This window comes from Leiobunum rupestre, chromosome 4 (genome assembly GCF_980474605.1).
Source record: "Leiobunum rupestre chromosome 4, qqLeiRupe1.1.hap1, whole genome shotgun sequence".
Taxonomy (NCBI): Eukaryota; Metazoa; Arthropoda; class Arachnida; order Opiliones; family Sclerosomatidae; genus Leiobunum; species Leiobunum rupestre.
Window position 1 is genome coordinate 11,519,549 of NC_143387.1, and position 15,961 is coordinate 11,535,509.

General features: G+C 38.6%; 2 protein-coding genes across 3 annotated transcripts; both read right to left on the minus strand.

Moving 5' to 3' along the window:
* Positions 1-1,086: 1,086 nt before the first annotated feature.
* On the minus strand, positions 1,087-12,456 carry LOC149946398 (ornithine decarboxylase 2-like). Its single transcript, XM_090170727.1, has 7 exons — positions 12,388-12,456; positions 7,422-7,597; positions 6,460-6,597; positions 5,564-5,729; positions 3,710-3,857; positions 2,373-2,443; positions 1,087-1,344 (listed from the first exon to the last, which is right to left on the minus strand). The coding sequence occupies exons 2-7, from the start codon at positions 7,484-7,486 to the stop codon at positions 1,087-1,089; spliced, it is 846 nt and encodes a 281-aa protein (XP_090026853.1). The 5' UTR covers positions 7,487-7,597; positions 12,388-12,456.
* Positions 12,457-13,757: 1,301 nt separating this feature from the next.
* LOC149946399 (death-associated inhibitor of apoptosis 2-like) lies at positions 13,758-14,977 on the minus strand. 2 transcript variants are annotated; one of them, XM_090172073.1, is made up of 2 exons: positions 14,542-14,977; positions 13,758-14,336 (listed from the first exon to the last, which is right to left on the minus strand). In XM_090172073.1, the coding sequence occupies exon 2, from the start codon at positions 14,332-14,334 to the stop codon at positions 13,951-13,953; it is 384 nt and encodes a 127-aa protein (XP_090028199.1). In that variant the 5' UTR covers positions 14,335-14,336; positions 14,542-14,977; the 3' UTR covers positions 13,758-13,950. The 2 variants fall into 2 exon arrangements, with proteins under 2 accessions (XP_090028199.1, XP_090028198.1); XM_090172072.1 differs by having other exon boundaries at positions 13,758-14,341.
* Positions 14,978-15,961: the final 984 nt, after the last annotated feature.

The following is a 15,961-nucleotide window of genomic DNA, read 5'->3' on the forward strand; positions in this document are numbered from 1 at the left end:
GAGCCAACCGCCGATTCGAGTTTACACAGACAGCATTTGATGAAATCATTTGGTTATTTGTAATGCAACATAGATTAATTCCTTTTACAATATTTACTTTGTCTCTTTAGATTAAAAGCAGAAATAATATAATAAATGTTTTTGTAGATTGATTAATTTCAGGAAGAAAATCAATAGAACGTCTTGAAACGATATGTATGTTTGTTATAAATTTTTCACGAAAAGGAAAAATTGCTTGTTGGCTTGCATTAACTAGCTTCGCTGTGATGAGTCAATAAGATAGTTGCAAAACGTACGACGCTTCCTATACTGAACATACAGAAAGATTTACTTGAAGTCAGTCACAGCACAGATTCTACAGAGGGCGTTCTCTTTCCTCTCTACAGATAAATTTTAGTTTTCTAATGACTTTAATTTCGTCAAAACCTTTGAGTAAAATATGTTCCCAAGAAATGTTCTTGTAATATAATATCATATACGTATGTTCCGGGCTGGACTTGCGCATGGGGCTTAAGGGTGCCATAATCGCTGAGCATTCTTGACCCATCCCGGCTTGAACAGTTATTCATGGTTCAACCGTTGATCTGCATTTGCTATTATACGTGCAAAAGTAAAAGAGTTTTTCTATATGGTGTAACTATTCCGTTGTTTTTGCATATTTTATTATGATAATTATTTATAATTTATAATTGCTATAAAAAGGTTATATTTGTATGGTTTTATTTTTATCTGCATATTAACTTATGATTGTAATCAGTGTTTTAATTTTGATTTTCTTTCTTGTCACTTCTGATGTTAGTACTTATAATTATAAATATAATAATGAACAATTATGACTGACCATTTTAATTAAATGAAATAATATTAAATTTAAGAAAAAAATTCAAACAATAAATGCATACATTATATTCTTATTCGAAGTCACCAGGTGCATTAATTGGAAATAATTGCAATAACTTCAATATTTTAAAAATATTTTATATTAATACGGCCTTGAAATGAAAATGGGGCATTCTAAAGTGTCCAATTGTGTTAGTTATGAATAAAAAGCCAAGATTATACGCCCTAGGTTGATGCAAAACAAGACTAAAAATTAAATTTGTCATTGTCCACGACGTCGGTGAATCCGTTTACGAAGTACAATCTTGGATTCGGCAATCCGGCAAATTCCGGAGTTAATCTGTTGATGGTGTAAGCTCCGGCGTTGGTGATTTCCATTTTGTCTCCTTCTTTCAGTTCCGGTAGCATCAGATCGGGCAACCAATCGCGTGGGTCGCACGTCGGACCCCAAACGACCGTCTTCTTCAGCATTGGTTGCCAATCTTCCACTATTTCATCTTTATCCTGTAAAAAATATGATATATTGGTTAATATGTATATCCCAGAATTTATTTATTTATTCTTAGGGATAATGACTATTTTGTGTCGAATTTTATGCTTTTTTCCATTGGTCACCAAACTCGAGCATCAGCTCCTACCCTTAAGAGTAAATCAAATCGGCGTGGTATCTCATTGTTTCTTAAAGACCCACGTCTTCTGACTGGCGTAGAAATGTATATAACGTAAATAAAACTGTCTCTTGCCCTCTCTCGTGTGGTGAGAAATTTGCCTGGACATAAATCCGCAGTGGAGACGTAAGAGCATTGGGAAATGTTCCTAAAATTATCGGGAAGATAGGGTGTTGAGTAAAATTAGACTCTTCATTTCACTCTCCGTTGAGGATAGTCTTGAGGAAGTCATTGTCGAGCATGACCCAATAGTCTGAGGGGCCTCACAGCTATAGCTAAAAAACGCGAGCGTTAGTAACGGGTAAATTGGTGTCGATGCAATTGATTTCTGATCACCACGACTAGAGATAGTTGAACTGAAAGCGCTCCTTGACTTTAAAGGAGTAAATAATCTTTTAAACCGACTTCAAAGAGGCAAAACATGGCTTTACCGTGTCAAATTAGTAAGATTTTCGAGGTTCATGAGTTAAGAATGGAAACTGCGAGCTAGCCAAAGTAGAGAGGTACTACATATTACCTCCAGGAGTAGCTTCAACCAGTTGGCCAAAGCAAAACGTAATCGGGTTCAAACGTCATTTTAGACTAAAATTGGATAATCCTTGAACGGGACCAGTAGTATTTGGGGATACGGAGAAGACAGCAGAGGTCGACCAAGGGCAATCTCTTTTTAGTATTTCGATTGTGGTTCTTTAGTTTAAAAAGCTACCCATCGCGTTCTTTCCAATCCCGGAAGACTTTAACAACCTCATTCCGGGTTGTAAAATTTTCCAAAAAGGGCAACCTTAAATCCGAAATGCTCAACCCAGAATTGTAGACTACTGATTGATTACCAATATATTATGAAAATATGTCTGGCACACTAACCTTGATGACGTTTATCTCTGGTTCGTGAAATTCGAACAAGAATGAAGTCATGCTACAGTTCAGAAACACATCTGAAACGATTAACGAAATGGTTTTAAACAAAATAAAAAACAATTTGAAGGAATCGAAACTCAATTTTTTTATATTAAATAGCATAAACTTAAAGGGATAGTAATTTTCCATATTTACGGTTTTGCCAACAGATTTATCAGATTCTAATCTAAATGTCGAAAGTCACAATAAAAATATTATAGTATCGCATGGTAGCAGATGATTTTTCGGTTCATCTCAGTCTGGGCTCTTTCTTTTCGCAAAAAATTAAACCGACAGCCATTGCATTATAGTATTTAAATTTGAAATCTTAAAATTTCAAAGTGCCTCATCGTCGGTTGCCCTTTTGATGATTACCAGTTTCACATTTTTAATTACATTTTTGGTGTCCAATTATGAAAACCATGAAAATATACGATAAGCATATTTAAACTTGCGAATTTGGATAATAATACTGTTAACTAAACTAACTAGGACCTCAAAGTTGATTTGTCAAACTCTCTCTTGTCTGGTCGTAATGGTTTTCCGGCGAGGTTTTCGGTTTCCCCATTCCATAAAAACGTGTTCAGGTTCATGGTAATAGTAAGTATACGGAAGTGTTGGCTCGCCTAGCATGAAGAGCTCGCCACCACCTTCCTACGCATTTTAACCCAGTCACCTGATTTAAGGGCATTAAAAGTCTCTAGCTTGACTTATGCCTAACATGGCGCCTTGAGTATTAACCTTTCTGAATATTATTATTATTACTTTAAAAGTATGAATGTTTGACCAATATCTCATTGGTTCTGTAAACATGCTATTTATAATATGGCTACATTTTGAAATATACATTTTTAACGCATGGATTAAACACTAAAGGATGTTCCACGGGATAGCTTCCTAAGGCAAATTCCTCGTTGGCTAGGTGTTATTTTTTGTTTTTCTTCTATCCAAGGGCACCAGATATGAGTTTGTAGCGCCATCTGTTATTTTTTGGAAATTTTATACCGTGATTTTTAGAATTTATCTGCCATTTTTTCGATTCTACTGAAAACAAAGCACGTTGGTTGGTTTGCCCCTGGATAGAAAAATAAATTTCTGGTTTTTCGGACTCGCGCCGCTAGGTGGCGACGTAACCGAGAATTTGTGTGTTTTTTCACCCGTGGAACATCCTTTAGTGTTTAATCCATGTTTAACGTAAGTTTATAAAATAAAGCTACATGTAGCCTATCTCATGTGTCATTAGGACTTTTGAAAACCTCGAAAGTTTAATATCCATGCTCCAAGTACATTACTCAAAATCCTACCTTGACACTTCACGGATTTTTGCCGCACTCCAATGATTTTGGTATAAAAGGAAATCATGTTCCCCACTAGGAACAGGCCAGGTTCTCCGATCACTTTCACGTTCGAAGGATAGGTCTCGCTCAGCGCGGTGCGGATACCTTCAGTCAGCTAAAACGAAACAAGTTCGCCAAGAAGGCGATAATATTATTTCGTACCCGTATTCCATTTAAGCGGTTAGCAGAAAATCATGAATTGGTAATAAACCTTAAATTTGACTGAAATATTACTTCTGGCCAGACACGACTTCGATAAGAAAGTGTCACACTTATTATTACTTCTGACCATACACGACTTCGATAAGATAGTGCTACACCAGGCCTTTAAACACGCTTTTGCAGTGTTGTGTACACATCTCATTGTATAAGCCATAAGGCTGAACATTTTACGAAAAGAGGGAAGACCATTTCCCAATTTTCCCCTTCCGACGGCAGCAGGCACTAAAGCTCTCTCATCTCTCTCGTTCAGTGGAAGAGTAGGAAGTGCGACTTTGTCACCATTACTAGGTAACTGTTTCCCATTTTTCTCCTCACCTTTTCATTCAGAGAGGTTACTTAGTCGGACTCTCTACGATTTCAAACAGAAAATTCACCTTCCTCGAGCCTTTACGACCACTACCAGCTAACATTATTATTAGCATTTTATCTTACTCCGTTTTTTCCGCAGAATTTTTTTATAGCTTAACCTTTACTGCTCATCAGGATTTGGAGCAGTAAGCGCACCTTTTCGACCACTACGAGGTGACTGATTTCCAGTTTTCTCCGCCATTTCGCTTTCAGATAGGTTACCTGTAGATCTCTACTATGTCGAAGGGTTCTCTCCCGCCTTTACGCGCACTACTAGCTAACCATCTACTTGTACCACTATTAAGTAAGCGCAATATTTCTTGCCCGACCCATATAGGAGGGCACGAAATAAAAAGAAAATTATTAATAACGTCGCGTTCTTTTTGTCTTAGTAGTGAAAACATAATTCGTTCTAAGAAGATTCTACTCAACAACTCGCTGCTTGAACTTGGGGAAAACTCCTAGATTATTTCGGAGAGTAGATTTGTCTGAGTGTGAGATGATAATTTGACATGATGTTCCTTGCCCCACGATACGATGCCCCAATTTACAAAACTCTCCATTTAAGGGCATTCACCCCCACACGATAATAAATTTCGCTCGTCTATAGGCTTTTCGGCGAGAATTCGAAATATGCCTTGATCACTTTATGATTAGATACATTTTGCCTCGGTAAAATATCCCCGTAAATAAGATCATGGCTAATTTTCATATTCCTCTAAAAATGGCTCTAGGGAATAGTGGACGTTTTAACGATGCCTTCTGTTAGGTAATAAAGGTGTATGGACGCTCTACAAAAGCTATGAGACTCACGTGAATAAACTGCCAACCATGCGGGGGAAAATACGTTTTCTTGATTTAGGTTGAACCAAAAGTAAATAGGGGAGAACCTAATTGCGCTGTTTTTTGCTCTGAGGGTGTGCTACTGTTTCAATTTGGTTATAAAAGCAATTGAAGAGTGCTCTTGATAAGATAACTCTGACACCATAAGTTGGTGCCAAATGACAAGAGCAATATATCAGAAATTTCAATTCGCAATAGATCTTTAACGGAATGTAACCAGCAAAGCGATCTTAATGGAACACCCCTTCAATTTTTCCAATTTACCTGTACAGTGGCGCAAAACATTTTGAAAGCCAAAGGCAAGAGCGGCCGGAGCTGCAAACGTTGGTGTTCCACACCAAATACCTGAGGTTCTATTCCCTTTAACGGCTAGCTATTGGAAGCGGTGAGATTCGAAGATTTACTGACCTGGATAAACAAATCCTCGGAGCCGTCGGGTCCCGGGAATCCTCCTCCAATGTCCAAGACCTCCATGGAATGTCCTAGTCTTCTGGCCTCGTCGAATACCTTCCTGGAACTCTGAATGGCCGCTCTGAAAGGCTCTGGCGATTTGGTGCAATGGCCCACGTGGAAACTATTAAATTAAATGAGCTATTTGAAATTTCCTTACTTATAACAACAATAATTGTTCAGTGGCGTAAGGGAAGAAACATTTGATCCTCTCTAGGCCAATCGTGGCTTAGTTTTGATAACTTCCATTTACGGAAAACGACTCTTCTACGCGAAATTATTTCGCGTCTTCCTCACTTCACTTTCTTCGGACCTATCTGGGGGATTCGTTAAGTACGCTGTCTTTTTGAATGCGCTTTTAAAATCTCTCAAAAACAAATTATGGAAAAAATTGAAACATTCATATTTGTCCTCTTTGATATTTATGGTCCCTTTTGCGTTTTTTAAATCTAGGGTGAGGTTCCAAATCAAACCACACAGCTTAAAATTTTGGGATGTAAGAAAACCACTTAAGGACACTAATGCATTCATTAATACAATTCATTCTCTATTTGGTTTTCCGTTGCTAGCAATGCGTTTAAAAAAAATTATGTTCAGGGCTCGCTTCGCTTTAATAAGTCGCACGCCAGATTACATGAGCTCCAAATAGGGCGAAACCGGTCTACCGCTGGAAATTCTGGCTATTTTAATACCATTTTTAGCTGTTTTATTCTCGAACACCTATTTGAAATTGTTAGGGTTCAGCTTTTTTTTTGTTCCCTTTTTATTATGGACTTTTCTACCTTTTCGCGTATTTTAAAATTTTGGGATCAAATAACGTCATCACATTGGACGCATTTCTCGTGGTCGTGTACCTGATGCCGTGCAAATCGAGTCCCAGGCTGGAGCAAACAGCGACAAGACGCAGAGCTTCTCTTTCGGAGCAGCCAAATTTAGAGCCGAAATTGGTGTAATTGCTGGACACAAGTGAAGCCGAGAGGCGGACAATGCATCTGAAAAATACTTCTTTCTTAAACATTTTTTACAAAATGTCCTGGCTACCTTAAATCTAGAATTAAAAAATAGATGTTAGCTCTTATAATGTTTTTATTTGTACAAGACTAGCTTGGTAAGTAGTTCTTGGATCGTGCTCCATTTAGTTGAGTTAATCGTATAATTGTTTCGGTGTATGAAGTGATCCACCAATACAATTCAAATTAGCCAGTCAATAAAATTGAAGTTTTATATACTAAGAAACGAACTGCACTAAGAGTAATGCTCCAAGAAAATATATTGACACGCGTAACAAAAATAGTTAACTTACTCCAAGTCACACGATCTTTAAAATAAAATAGTCTTACATAGGCACGTGCTTTTCCAAACCATACCACTACAGATTATGATAGTTTCTAATTGGCCAAGTTTAGTTTATTTATTCGTGGAACAAATCTGCCGGGCTCCGAGGACCTGAGGTTCTAAGAGTGGACATTATTTGCTTTTTCGCACATTATTGTTCAAAGTGTGAGCGCTCTAAGGTAAGATGTGCACACCTATAGCGAGACAGACAGTCCAACAAGTTAATTGGAAATGTATAGTACTTGCTAAGACTTCGTGTATTTAAAAAATCCAAGCTTACTTAATCTTTAAGGCTAGTTAAAAAAAACCTTTAAAACGTTTTTGTCATTTATACTTTCAACCACAATCTTTCGCAATATAGTTATTATATTTAACTTGTCTTTCCTCTGTAAAGTAAATCTGCATAAATTTGTTGGTTTAGTGGTCAAACTCTCCATGCAGCCGCACGAAAAAGGGCTCGTTTTGACATTACAATACTCACTTTGGTTTTCCAACACAATACTTTGACATCTTCACGAGTTCTTCCTCGCAATCGAAAACCATCATTTTCACTCCCAGCTTGTCGGCGCTCTTTATGTGACTCGGGAATTTATGCGGCGCCGAGAACACGATGTCTTCTGGTGCGGCTCCCGCATCTATCGCCAACTAAATTTCTTTCTGGGAACGTAAATCAAATCTTCAATGAACAGCAAGAATGAATTTATTTGTACTTGGGGAGATTGAGAGGTCCACAGAAATTCACAGAATAGGTATTTCTATCAAATACGGGAGATCAGGCGTAGATGTTTTTTCAACGTCACTAGCTATAGACTCTTAAACGCGCCTCCCCAATCAACCGCCATTACCTTACACTCTACGGGGAGGGTGATGAAAAAACCGGTTTTGGGGGGATGAAATTTCTGCGGTAGAGCGCTTGCTCGTCGGTAACCTGTACGATAATGGCGGCGCCCAGCAAACGTTTCTATAAAGAGTGTATAGTTATTGAAGTTAGAGAGCGCATGCTCGACTCGATGAAGATTTTGGAATTTGAAGTCCACGTGCGAAATGCGCGTGGCAATAAAGTACTAAAAGGCTTAAGATCGTGACGCGCTGTAAAACATTTTATTATTTTTATTATGATTTTGGTTTTATTTTATGGAAACACTATCAGCCTTTAATCAAAATAAGAACGTGATTACGGCATCGTTATATTTAGGAATATGAATGAGATGTATGCCCCTCCCCTTTAAATATCAATCAGTTCGGTTCATTGGCCCTCTAAAATGGCAATAGATGGAACTGAGATCGAAGTGCTGTGACTAACAGGGAAAATTCGCCATGCGGGTCTGCAGTTTGAAAGCACGAAATGGAACAACGGCTCCGGGTGGCTACGCTAAGTCTGTAGGTAACATATCAGATGTTCTTCTTCTTCTTAATGACTGCACCAAAGCCGCCAGTGGCTGCTTATAAGCGCTCAGAGGGTAGACGTAAATGATTCAGAAATATATTTTTTTGATTTTAAAGACACAGTTTTTTGAGGCAGGTGATTCCAGTTGGATAGTGTTCTATTAGAGAAATGATGTTTTCGATAAGATGTATTTACACGAGGCACAAAGAGTTTACGATCGTGCCCTCTATTTATTGTTGAGGTTTGTCGCGTGATAAAATCCGATTATCGGTGTACACTTCGTCCAGATAATATGGAGTACACCTCTCCTAAGTCAGTTTCCCCATGGCGATCCTCAAGAGTGGGTATGCGTAAAAAGTGTCGTCTGAAGGCGGCGGATTGGTCACGTAAGGCGGGTACTAGTTTGGTCAGTTTGTTTATTGACTTGTTGATTAGGCTCAAATACCTTTTTAAATAGGGACACCAAATCGGGGAAGCAAAGTCTATCAACGGGTGGATGAAGGCGTTGAAAATGGTCCTGATGACCTGAGGAGTTTTAAAATGAAAAATTCTTCTTACAAGGCCGGTGAACATGCTAATTTTCTTCGCTACAACCCGACAATGTTCGGAGAAGGACTGTTTGTCATCCACCTGGACGCCTAGATCACGCACACATTTGGCAGCCGGAATTGTCTGTCCTTGGAGGTAGTACGTTCTTGACGGTTTGTTCTAACAAGATGCAGCACGTTTGACTTTAGGGTATTGAATGAGAGACCAGAGCTGGCAGCCCAGGTTTCACCTTCGTTAAGGTCGTGTTGGAGTTCAGCAGAAGAGGTGTTGGAGAGGAAAGTCTTGATTAGTTTCGTGTCATCAGCGAAAAGACTGGGAAAAGAGTTCGTAACTGAAGACGGCAGATCATTAATATAGATCACAAACAGCAGAGGAGCCAACACAGATCCCTGAGGCACGCCGCTTGTGACGGAACAGGGAGAAGAGCTAGATCCACGCATCACAACTCGCTGGGTGCGGTTGGAAAGGAAGGCAGTTATCCACCGTAATACGGCTCCAGATATAGCAGTCGTTCATAAAGAGTGTGGTGTGGCACTTGGTAAAATGCTTTTTTATTGTCCAGGTAAACCACATCTACAAGGTGACCAAGGTCAAGAGCGGAAGTCCAGATATTTGTGGCCTGTAGTAGGTTGGTGGTGCACGATCGTGACGGAAGGAAGCCATGTTGGTTAGGTGAGAAAAATGAAGAGGCGAGTAGCTGTTTGAGGATGGCATCCCTTATTAGGGATTCTAAGACCTTAACCACTTGGCTGGTTAAACTAATAGGACTATAATTTTCGGGAAGAGTTGGATCGCCCTTTTTCGGTATAGGGGTGACATTAGCAGTTTTCCAACACTCTGGTACCACCCCGGTGGCCAGGCTTAAGTTGAAAATGTAAGTGAGTGGCTAAGATATCTGACAAGCAGTTTTCTTCAAAAGATTAGGGTGCAAATTGTCCGGGGAAGGAGCTTTCGTCGAGGAAAGACCCCTTAGTTTTTTTTACATCTTGCTGGTTAACTTGTAAATTATCTACCAAGACAGGCTTCGCACTTGGACTCTGAGGGGGGATGGTGGTATGATGAAACGGAGTGAAGACTGAAGAAAAGTAACCATTTAGACAATTTGCAATGTCAGTGTCGTCAGTGACAGTTTTCCCATGAACACGAAGACTCCTAACCCCACATTTTTATTTGCGATTTGAATTTACGAACTGAAAAAAGACTTTAGGATTTGCTTTGACGTTAGTAACAACGTTGGTTTCCTGTTGTTGGCGCGATTTTCGAGAGAGGTGCGTTTAATGGTTCCGAGCTCTTTTGTATTGTTCGTGAAGTACCTCAAGATTAGGTGAGTTTAGGCTCCGATGTTTTCGGAAAGCTCTCCATGTTTGTTCTTTCGAACGTTTGGCAAGTCGCAACTCATTATTAGGAAATTTTTTACGTCCAGATGTTTTAGTAGAAAGGTAGTTGGAGGATTCAGAGTAACTCGTTCTTGAAAATAGTCCAGCATTCAAAAGTAGACTCCAATTTATATGCGATAGATAATTTTGCAGACTTGAATAATCAGAATTCATGTAATCAATTCTATCCGCTGGACCCAACATGAGTGAAATAGGAAGTCGTATGTTGAAAGAGACTATGCAATGATCGCTCGTACCCAGGGGTGGCAAACAACGCGCATCAAAGACCAGCAGCTTGTCAGTAGAAAACAGTAGATCCAGGGTACTGTACCGCTGGATAGAAAGTCTCGTATTTCCCGAGACAAATTGGTGGAGACCATACAGAGAAACTGTCGCGAGAAAATCATTATCGTGTTTTGATTTAGCCACAAAGTTGGCTGGAGAAATCCAATCGATTTCCGGATAATTTAGGTCACCCGCAAGTAAATTACATTGTTTATTTTTTGCCGCATAAGCATCAATATGATTCAGCAGATGGAGTAGTTCTTGTCTATTAGAAAAAGAGGAAGAGCGATAAATACAGACAATAAGATAAAAAGTGGTCTCAATGTGAAGTTCAATAATCGAGAAATCAATCCCGTTGTAAGGTTGCGTAGCATAGGTTGTACAATTTTGAGTTAGAAGGGCTGGCGAAATGGGAGCTGAATGGTAGGCAGTTGAGACATAAATAGCAGTGCCTCCACCAAAAGTATTCTTGCGACGATCACAGCGAGTGAAAGTATAGTTCGGAATGATTAGCTCAGCATCGTCAATGGTGGGATCCCGCCAAGTTTCAGTAATTAAAAGTAATGAGGAATTTTGTAAAGTTGCCAAAAGTGATAGTTTATCCCGCTTTTCACGTGTACGAAGGCTTCGAGCGTTTAAAAGTAGACAGTTTGGGAAAGGTAAAAGGCGAGGAGGAAGGTTACCCGCCAGGTCTAAAGTTGGTGCTGGAATGGTTATTTGAGGCAAAGGTCGTCAATGATGTTGAGGGGTGCTTTGCTGCCCCGCATTGAACGTAGCAGATTGGAGTGCGTATTGTTGGTGTCCCAATGGTACAAGATTCGGGGAAATGGTTGAGCAGTAACTTTGTGGTTGCGGAATGCTTGGTATGAATTTATAGGGAGGTTCGACGCATGCTGAGGGGACCAATGGGGACTTGGTTGAAAGTGATTGGGTGACGGATGAACCTGTGAGTGTTGATTTTTAAAGTTGATATGTGCATAGTGCCGTTGGGAAGGTACTTTGAATATGTCCTGAACAGTTATGTTGGGCGGTTGCACGCTTGGTTTTCGCAATTTAAAGTAATTTGGGGAATGAGATGTTTCCCCCCATTTCAGTCAGCCAAGGTGGAAACGCAGTTTTAGGGGAAATATACCATACAGCATATATTTTCCATTAGGATATGGAAGTAACAAAATCGTCAGTGGCAGCATAAACATAATAATAATTACGACCTTTTTTCGCCACTGACAAATTTTTAGAAGGATAAACAAAACCAAAATCAGGAAATTGATTGGATAATAAACGAAAAAATGGACGATATTGAAAGTGCAACACAACGTGTTTAGATCTAAAATTCAATTCCATACAGATTACCTCTAGAGACTAAACTAATACTTATATCAGTTAATTTCATTTTCCTATTCAAAATTTCCTCATTTTTTAGCAACAATTTGCGTTTGTTTCCATTTTAAAAGCGATTATTTCCGCTAAGCTTTATAGTCAAATTTTAAAAACTTTGAGCGATTAAATGCACGATAGTAAATCGGTCCCAAGTGGCGCTATTTCAATATATTTGGGCATCAACTGTGAAAAAGGAGTTACTAAAAAAAGGACCAAGTGTCATACTTAAGAGTAATTTGTTGCTTATGGCATTTTCTCCGAGCTATTAAAAAGTACGCATTGCAAATTGTATTATCAGCAGAGACAATTTCCGAAATAAATCTCATCAAGCAAAACTCTCTGGCTTCTGATCTGGAACGCCAGAAATGAGGGTTTTGCATTCGCATATCCTCCATACATAGAAAGTTCGATACTCTTACTATCTACTAGGCCTCTCAGGGTAAAATTGTTTTAAGACTAGATTTTCGTACCTGACTTGAGCAGTCAAAGTTTCCTCCTAGACGACCCAGATGTTTAATAACTTCCGGAAGACCATTCGCCTTGACAGCTGAAAAACACAAATATAAATGCATTCAATCTAGGAAACAACCATAAACTAACAATGTGTGTGAAGATTTATCTCATTTTGGATTCATTCGGGTTAATCTTTGTCTCGCGCCAATACCTGTGCGCCGCCATTTCCACTATGTCCGTTACTCTCCATCTTTCAACAGCATATGTAACAGATCCATCACAACTATGCCTTAAATTATTTTTAAAGAAACTTGGGGTACGACTTCAATAACGTAACTTCCAAATCCTGGCGCCAACTCCACATCAATTTTATAGAAGGGAAATGGAAGTTAGTGAAATGTATTATTATAATGTGCGGAATTCGTCCAGCGCGCGTTTCCAGCTTTTGTGGTTTAGCTCCAGCCTCGCGATCATGCTAATACTTCGAATAACACAAGGATTATAAGTTTTTTCCATCTTAGTGTTCACTTATTGAATGTTCCTTGTGAAACCAGGTCTCTTTGAATATTTTTTTCTATGGAAATGTTACACAGAGGCACATTTATAAGTGATTACGTTAGATATGCTAGCGTTGATGGCAGGTCATGTTTTTTAATATTCTTCCCAAATTGTATAGTGAGAGAGGGGGGTGTCCCGCTGGTGATTGAGAATTTCATTCTCAATCACCAGCGGGACACAAAGAGCTTGGCTCCCGCCGTTCACCCGCGCCTCTCCCGTTCCTCCCCCACCCGCGCCCCCATCTCAATCACCAGAATTTCTAATCACCAGAATTTCTAATCACCAGAATTTCTAATCACCAGATTGCCGCAGCAGTTTTATCTCTCCGAAATAATTAATGTACCCAAAATTGGACAGCCAGTTTATTATTTTTAGGGGAATCTCTATGGGAGTTTAACATTACAATAAAGCTAAAAGGTCCAGTTTGGGGTACATTTGGTCCGAAATGGGGTACATAGGGCCGAAAATGGTGACTTTGGTCGTTTTTGGGGTACATTTGGTCCATTTTGGTCCATTTTTGGGTACATCCCTGCTTTCCCCCATCCCCATTCACTGGATACTTTATCTCTCGTTCACCAGCTCCTTTTCCCCATTGCTATCCCCATTCACTGGATACTTTATCTCTCTCTCTCGTTCACCCGCTCCTTTCCCCCATTGCGTTCCTCCCTTAATCACCAGAATTTATAATCACTAGATTATCTCTCCCGTTCACCAGCTGCTTTCCCCCCATCCCCATTCTCCAAAATTAGTTTTTGCTCGTGCAGATATCTGGAGATTAGATTTTTACCCGTTTGCTTATCGCTTCCGAACTCCATAATTTCTAATCTCTAGGTAATAAAAACAAGTTATTTACATTTAATTTTTTATTTTAGAACTTTGTTTACATGTTAGTAGGTACTATCAGATATTCCATTAGATGGTTATCTTGTACATTACTCAATTAAAACAAATTAAAGTAGTTAAGTTTACAGGCATTTAAATGGGGTGAAACGATCTCCTGCAACTTAATTTAATTAAAAGTTCTAACTCACGTATTTGTAGTGTTTAGCAGCAGTATCGTCTGACATACAGTCACAAACGTCTTCTTCTTCTTCAGGTACAGGTGAGATGTATTTGTCAGTGACCGTAGTTGCTTTTGGCGTCGGGGGAATGTCCCATTCTAGCGAAAGGTACTTTTTTTCCGATGGTGAATTATCCCTCGACGGACAGTTTGGAAAGCATCTGGCGTGTTCAAGTTCTGATACGTCTCCTGATTCCCATCCTTCTAATACGCCATGGCACTTGTAACATCGTACTTCATCGCCCCGCTGAATATAGTAGAATCCAGCCTTCGCTAGTTGCTCCTTAGTGACGTGCGGATTTTTCCAGTGACGAAACGTTTCAAGTCGATACACTTCAATATCCATAGCTGATCTAGACCAAATACGTTCTATAGTTTCAAATGATACATTCTCTAAGCCTACATTTACCCATAAGTCTACTAAACCTAATTTTATCAATATGGTTAAATTTCTACGCTAAAATTCTCAATATAAACGCTTTTTTCAATATGCAAATTGTTTTAAATATGTCTAAAAATATAGTCTATTACAAAGAAAAAAATAGTTACTTACTTTATGGGTAGAAATCCTTTGTCGAGCTGTAGAAAAGACAGCGATCCGTCAGCAGGTCTTTACTCGTCAATGCGCCGTAGAGAAATGACGCATGGAAGATTAATTTATTCCTATCTTGTTGAGAATAATTCATCACGTGATCTAAACTTCAAATAACCCTCAAATTCTATTGGCTGTCTCTCTCTGACAGTTTAAACTGCCTCTAATGATTGACGGCACATATTAACCCACTTGAGTATTTGGAAAAAACCCTTTGCTACTCAAAGGAGAGTTTTGGAAATACCACGTTGACGATATCAAAATCGAGCTCTCACTAGAAAATGTTTTGACGTCACCCAGATGAGATCCTATTGAACGAGATATTTCCGAACTAATAATTATCACGTGATCAAATCTGCAACTAATGATACTCATTGACGTCACATAATTTTACCCACTTGAAAAAAAACCCATTGTAGATTCCTCTCGGGAGCTTTTGATGGAATCATATCCTAGAAAACAATACAATTAATAGAAATTTACATTAAATTAGTATACTATTAATACCATTTTGCGAACTACAGTGAAAAAAGTTACAATTTTACGGTAGAAACGTTTTCAATAACTTAATTGTCTAAAATGTATACTCTACAACAAAAACAAAATAGTAAATTACTTTCTACGCTAATCTTGGCCTAAAAAAAAAAGCAAAATACTAAAATTCATTTTTAACTCTAATTCAGATTCCTACCTGGTAAGCCTAAATTTGATATACTAAGTATAATATGCCTTAAAGTTCAAATACTGTCTAATACAATAAATATTCATGAAAAATTCTTACTTTGTATGTACAATGAACGCTCCAAAAGGCTGAAAATGTAACATGGGACAAGACAGAATTTCTACCCAAACCTTTCCGATTGTATCGTCAAATAAAACAAAGTTCAGCTATCTTATCAATGGTACGCGCGCGCTCGCTCGGAAAAATGAACGAGTCACGTGAGAATCGGTACGTCACGAGCCCCTATGCATAAATGTTAGGGCGTCTTACTACCATTAGATCTAATCGCACTAGCACATTCTCGAAAAATAAACCAGTTCTTGGGAATAAGAGACGGTTTTTTTTATCAAAGATAAGCCAATTTATAGTTTATTGTATGAAAATATTAATTAATTCGGAAATATATTCGATGCTTACTGTTTTTTTTTTTATAAGAATACGCTGAAATACATTTTCCAATACGTAAAAAATTAAAGCTAGACCTAAAAACCTGTAAAGTGTGAATAGTTAAGGCTAAATTTCTAACCCTAACCCATGAAAGTACATTTTCCATAAATCATATCCTAACATGAATGCATTTGTTAAGAATACATGGTTTTTTTTTAAAAAAATACGCTAATTAATTTCGTAAAACAAGCATAGATTTTAGTTAGCCCTTCC

Bases quoted from the DNA above. Each gene is read 5' to 3' on its own strand.
- LOC149946398 (XM_090170727.1), bottom strand. From the start codon at position 7,486: ATGATGGTTTTCGATTGCGAGGAAGAACTCGTGAAGATGTCAAAGTAT. The intron at 6,598-7,421 runs GTGAGTATTGTA...AGTATTTTTCAG, and splicing joins TATTGTGTTGGAAAACCAAA to ATGCATTGTCCGCCTCTCGG. The intron at 5,730-6,459 runs GTACACGACCAC...TTAATTTAATAG, and splicing joins CTCGATTTGCACGGCATCAG to TTTCCACGTGGGCCATTGCA.
- LOC149946399 (XM_090172073.1), bottom strand. From the start codon at position 14,334: ATGGATATTGAAGTGTATCGACTTGAAACGTTTCGTCACTGGAAAAAT.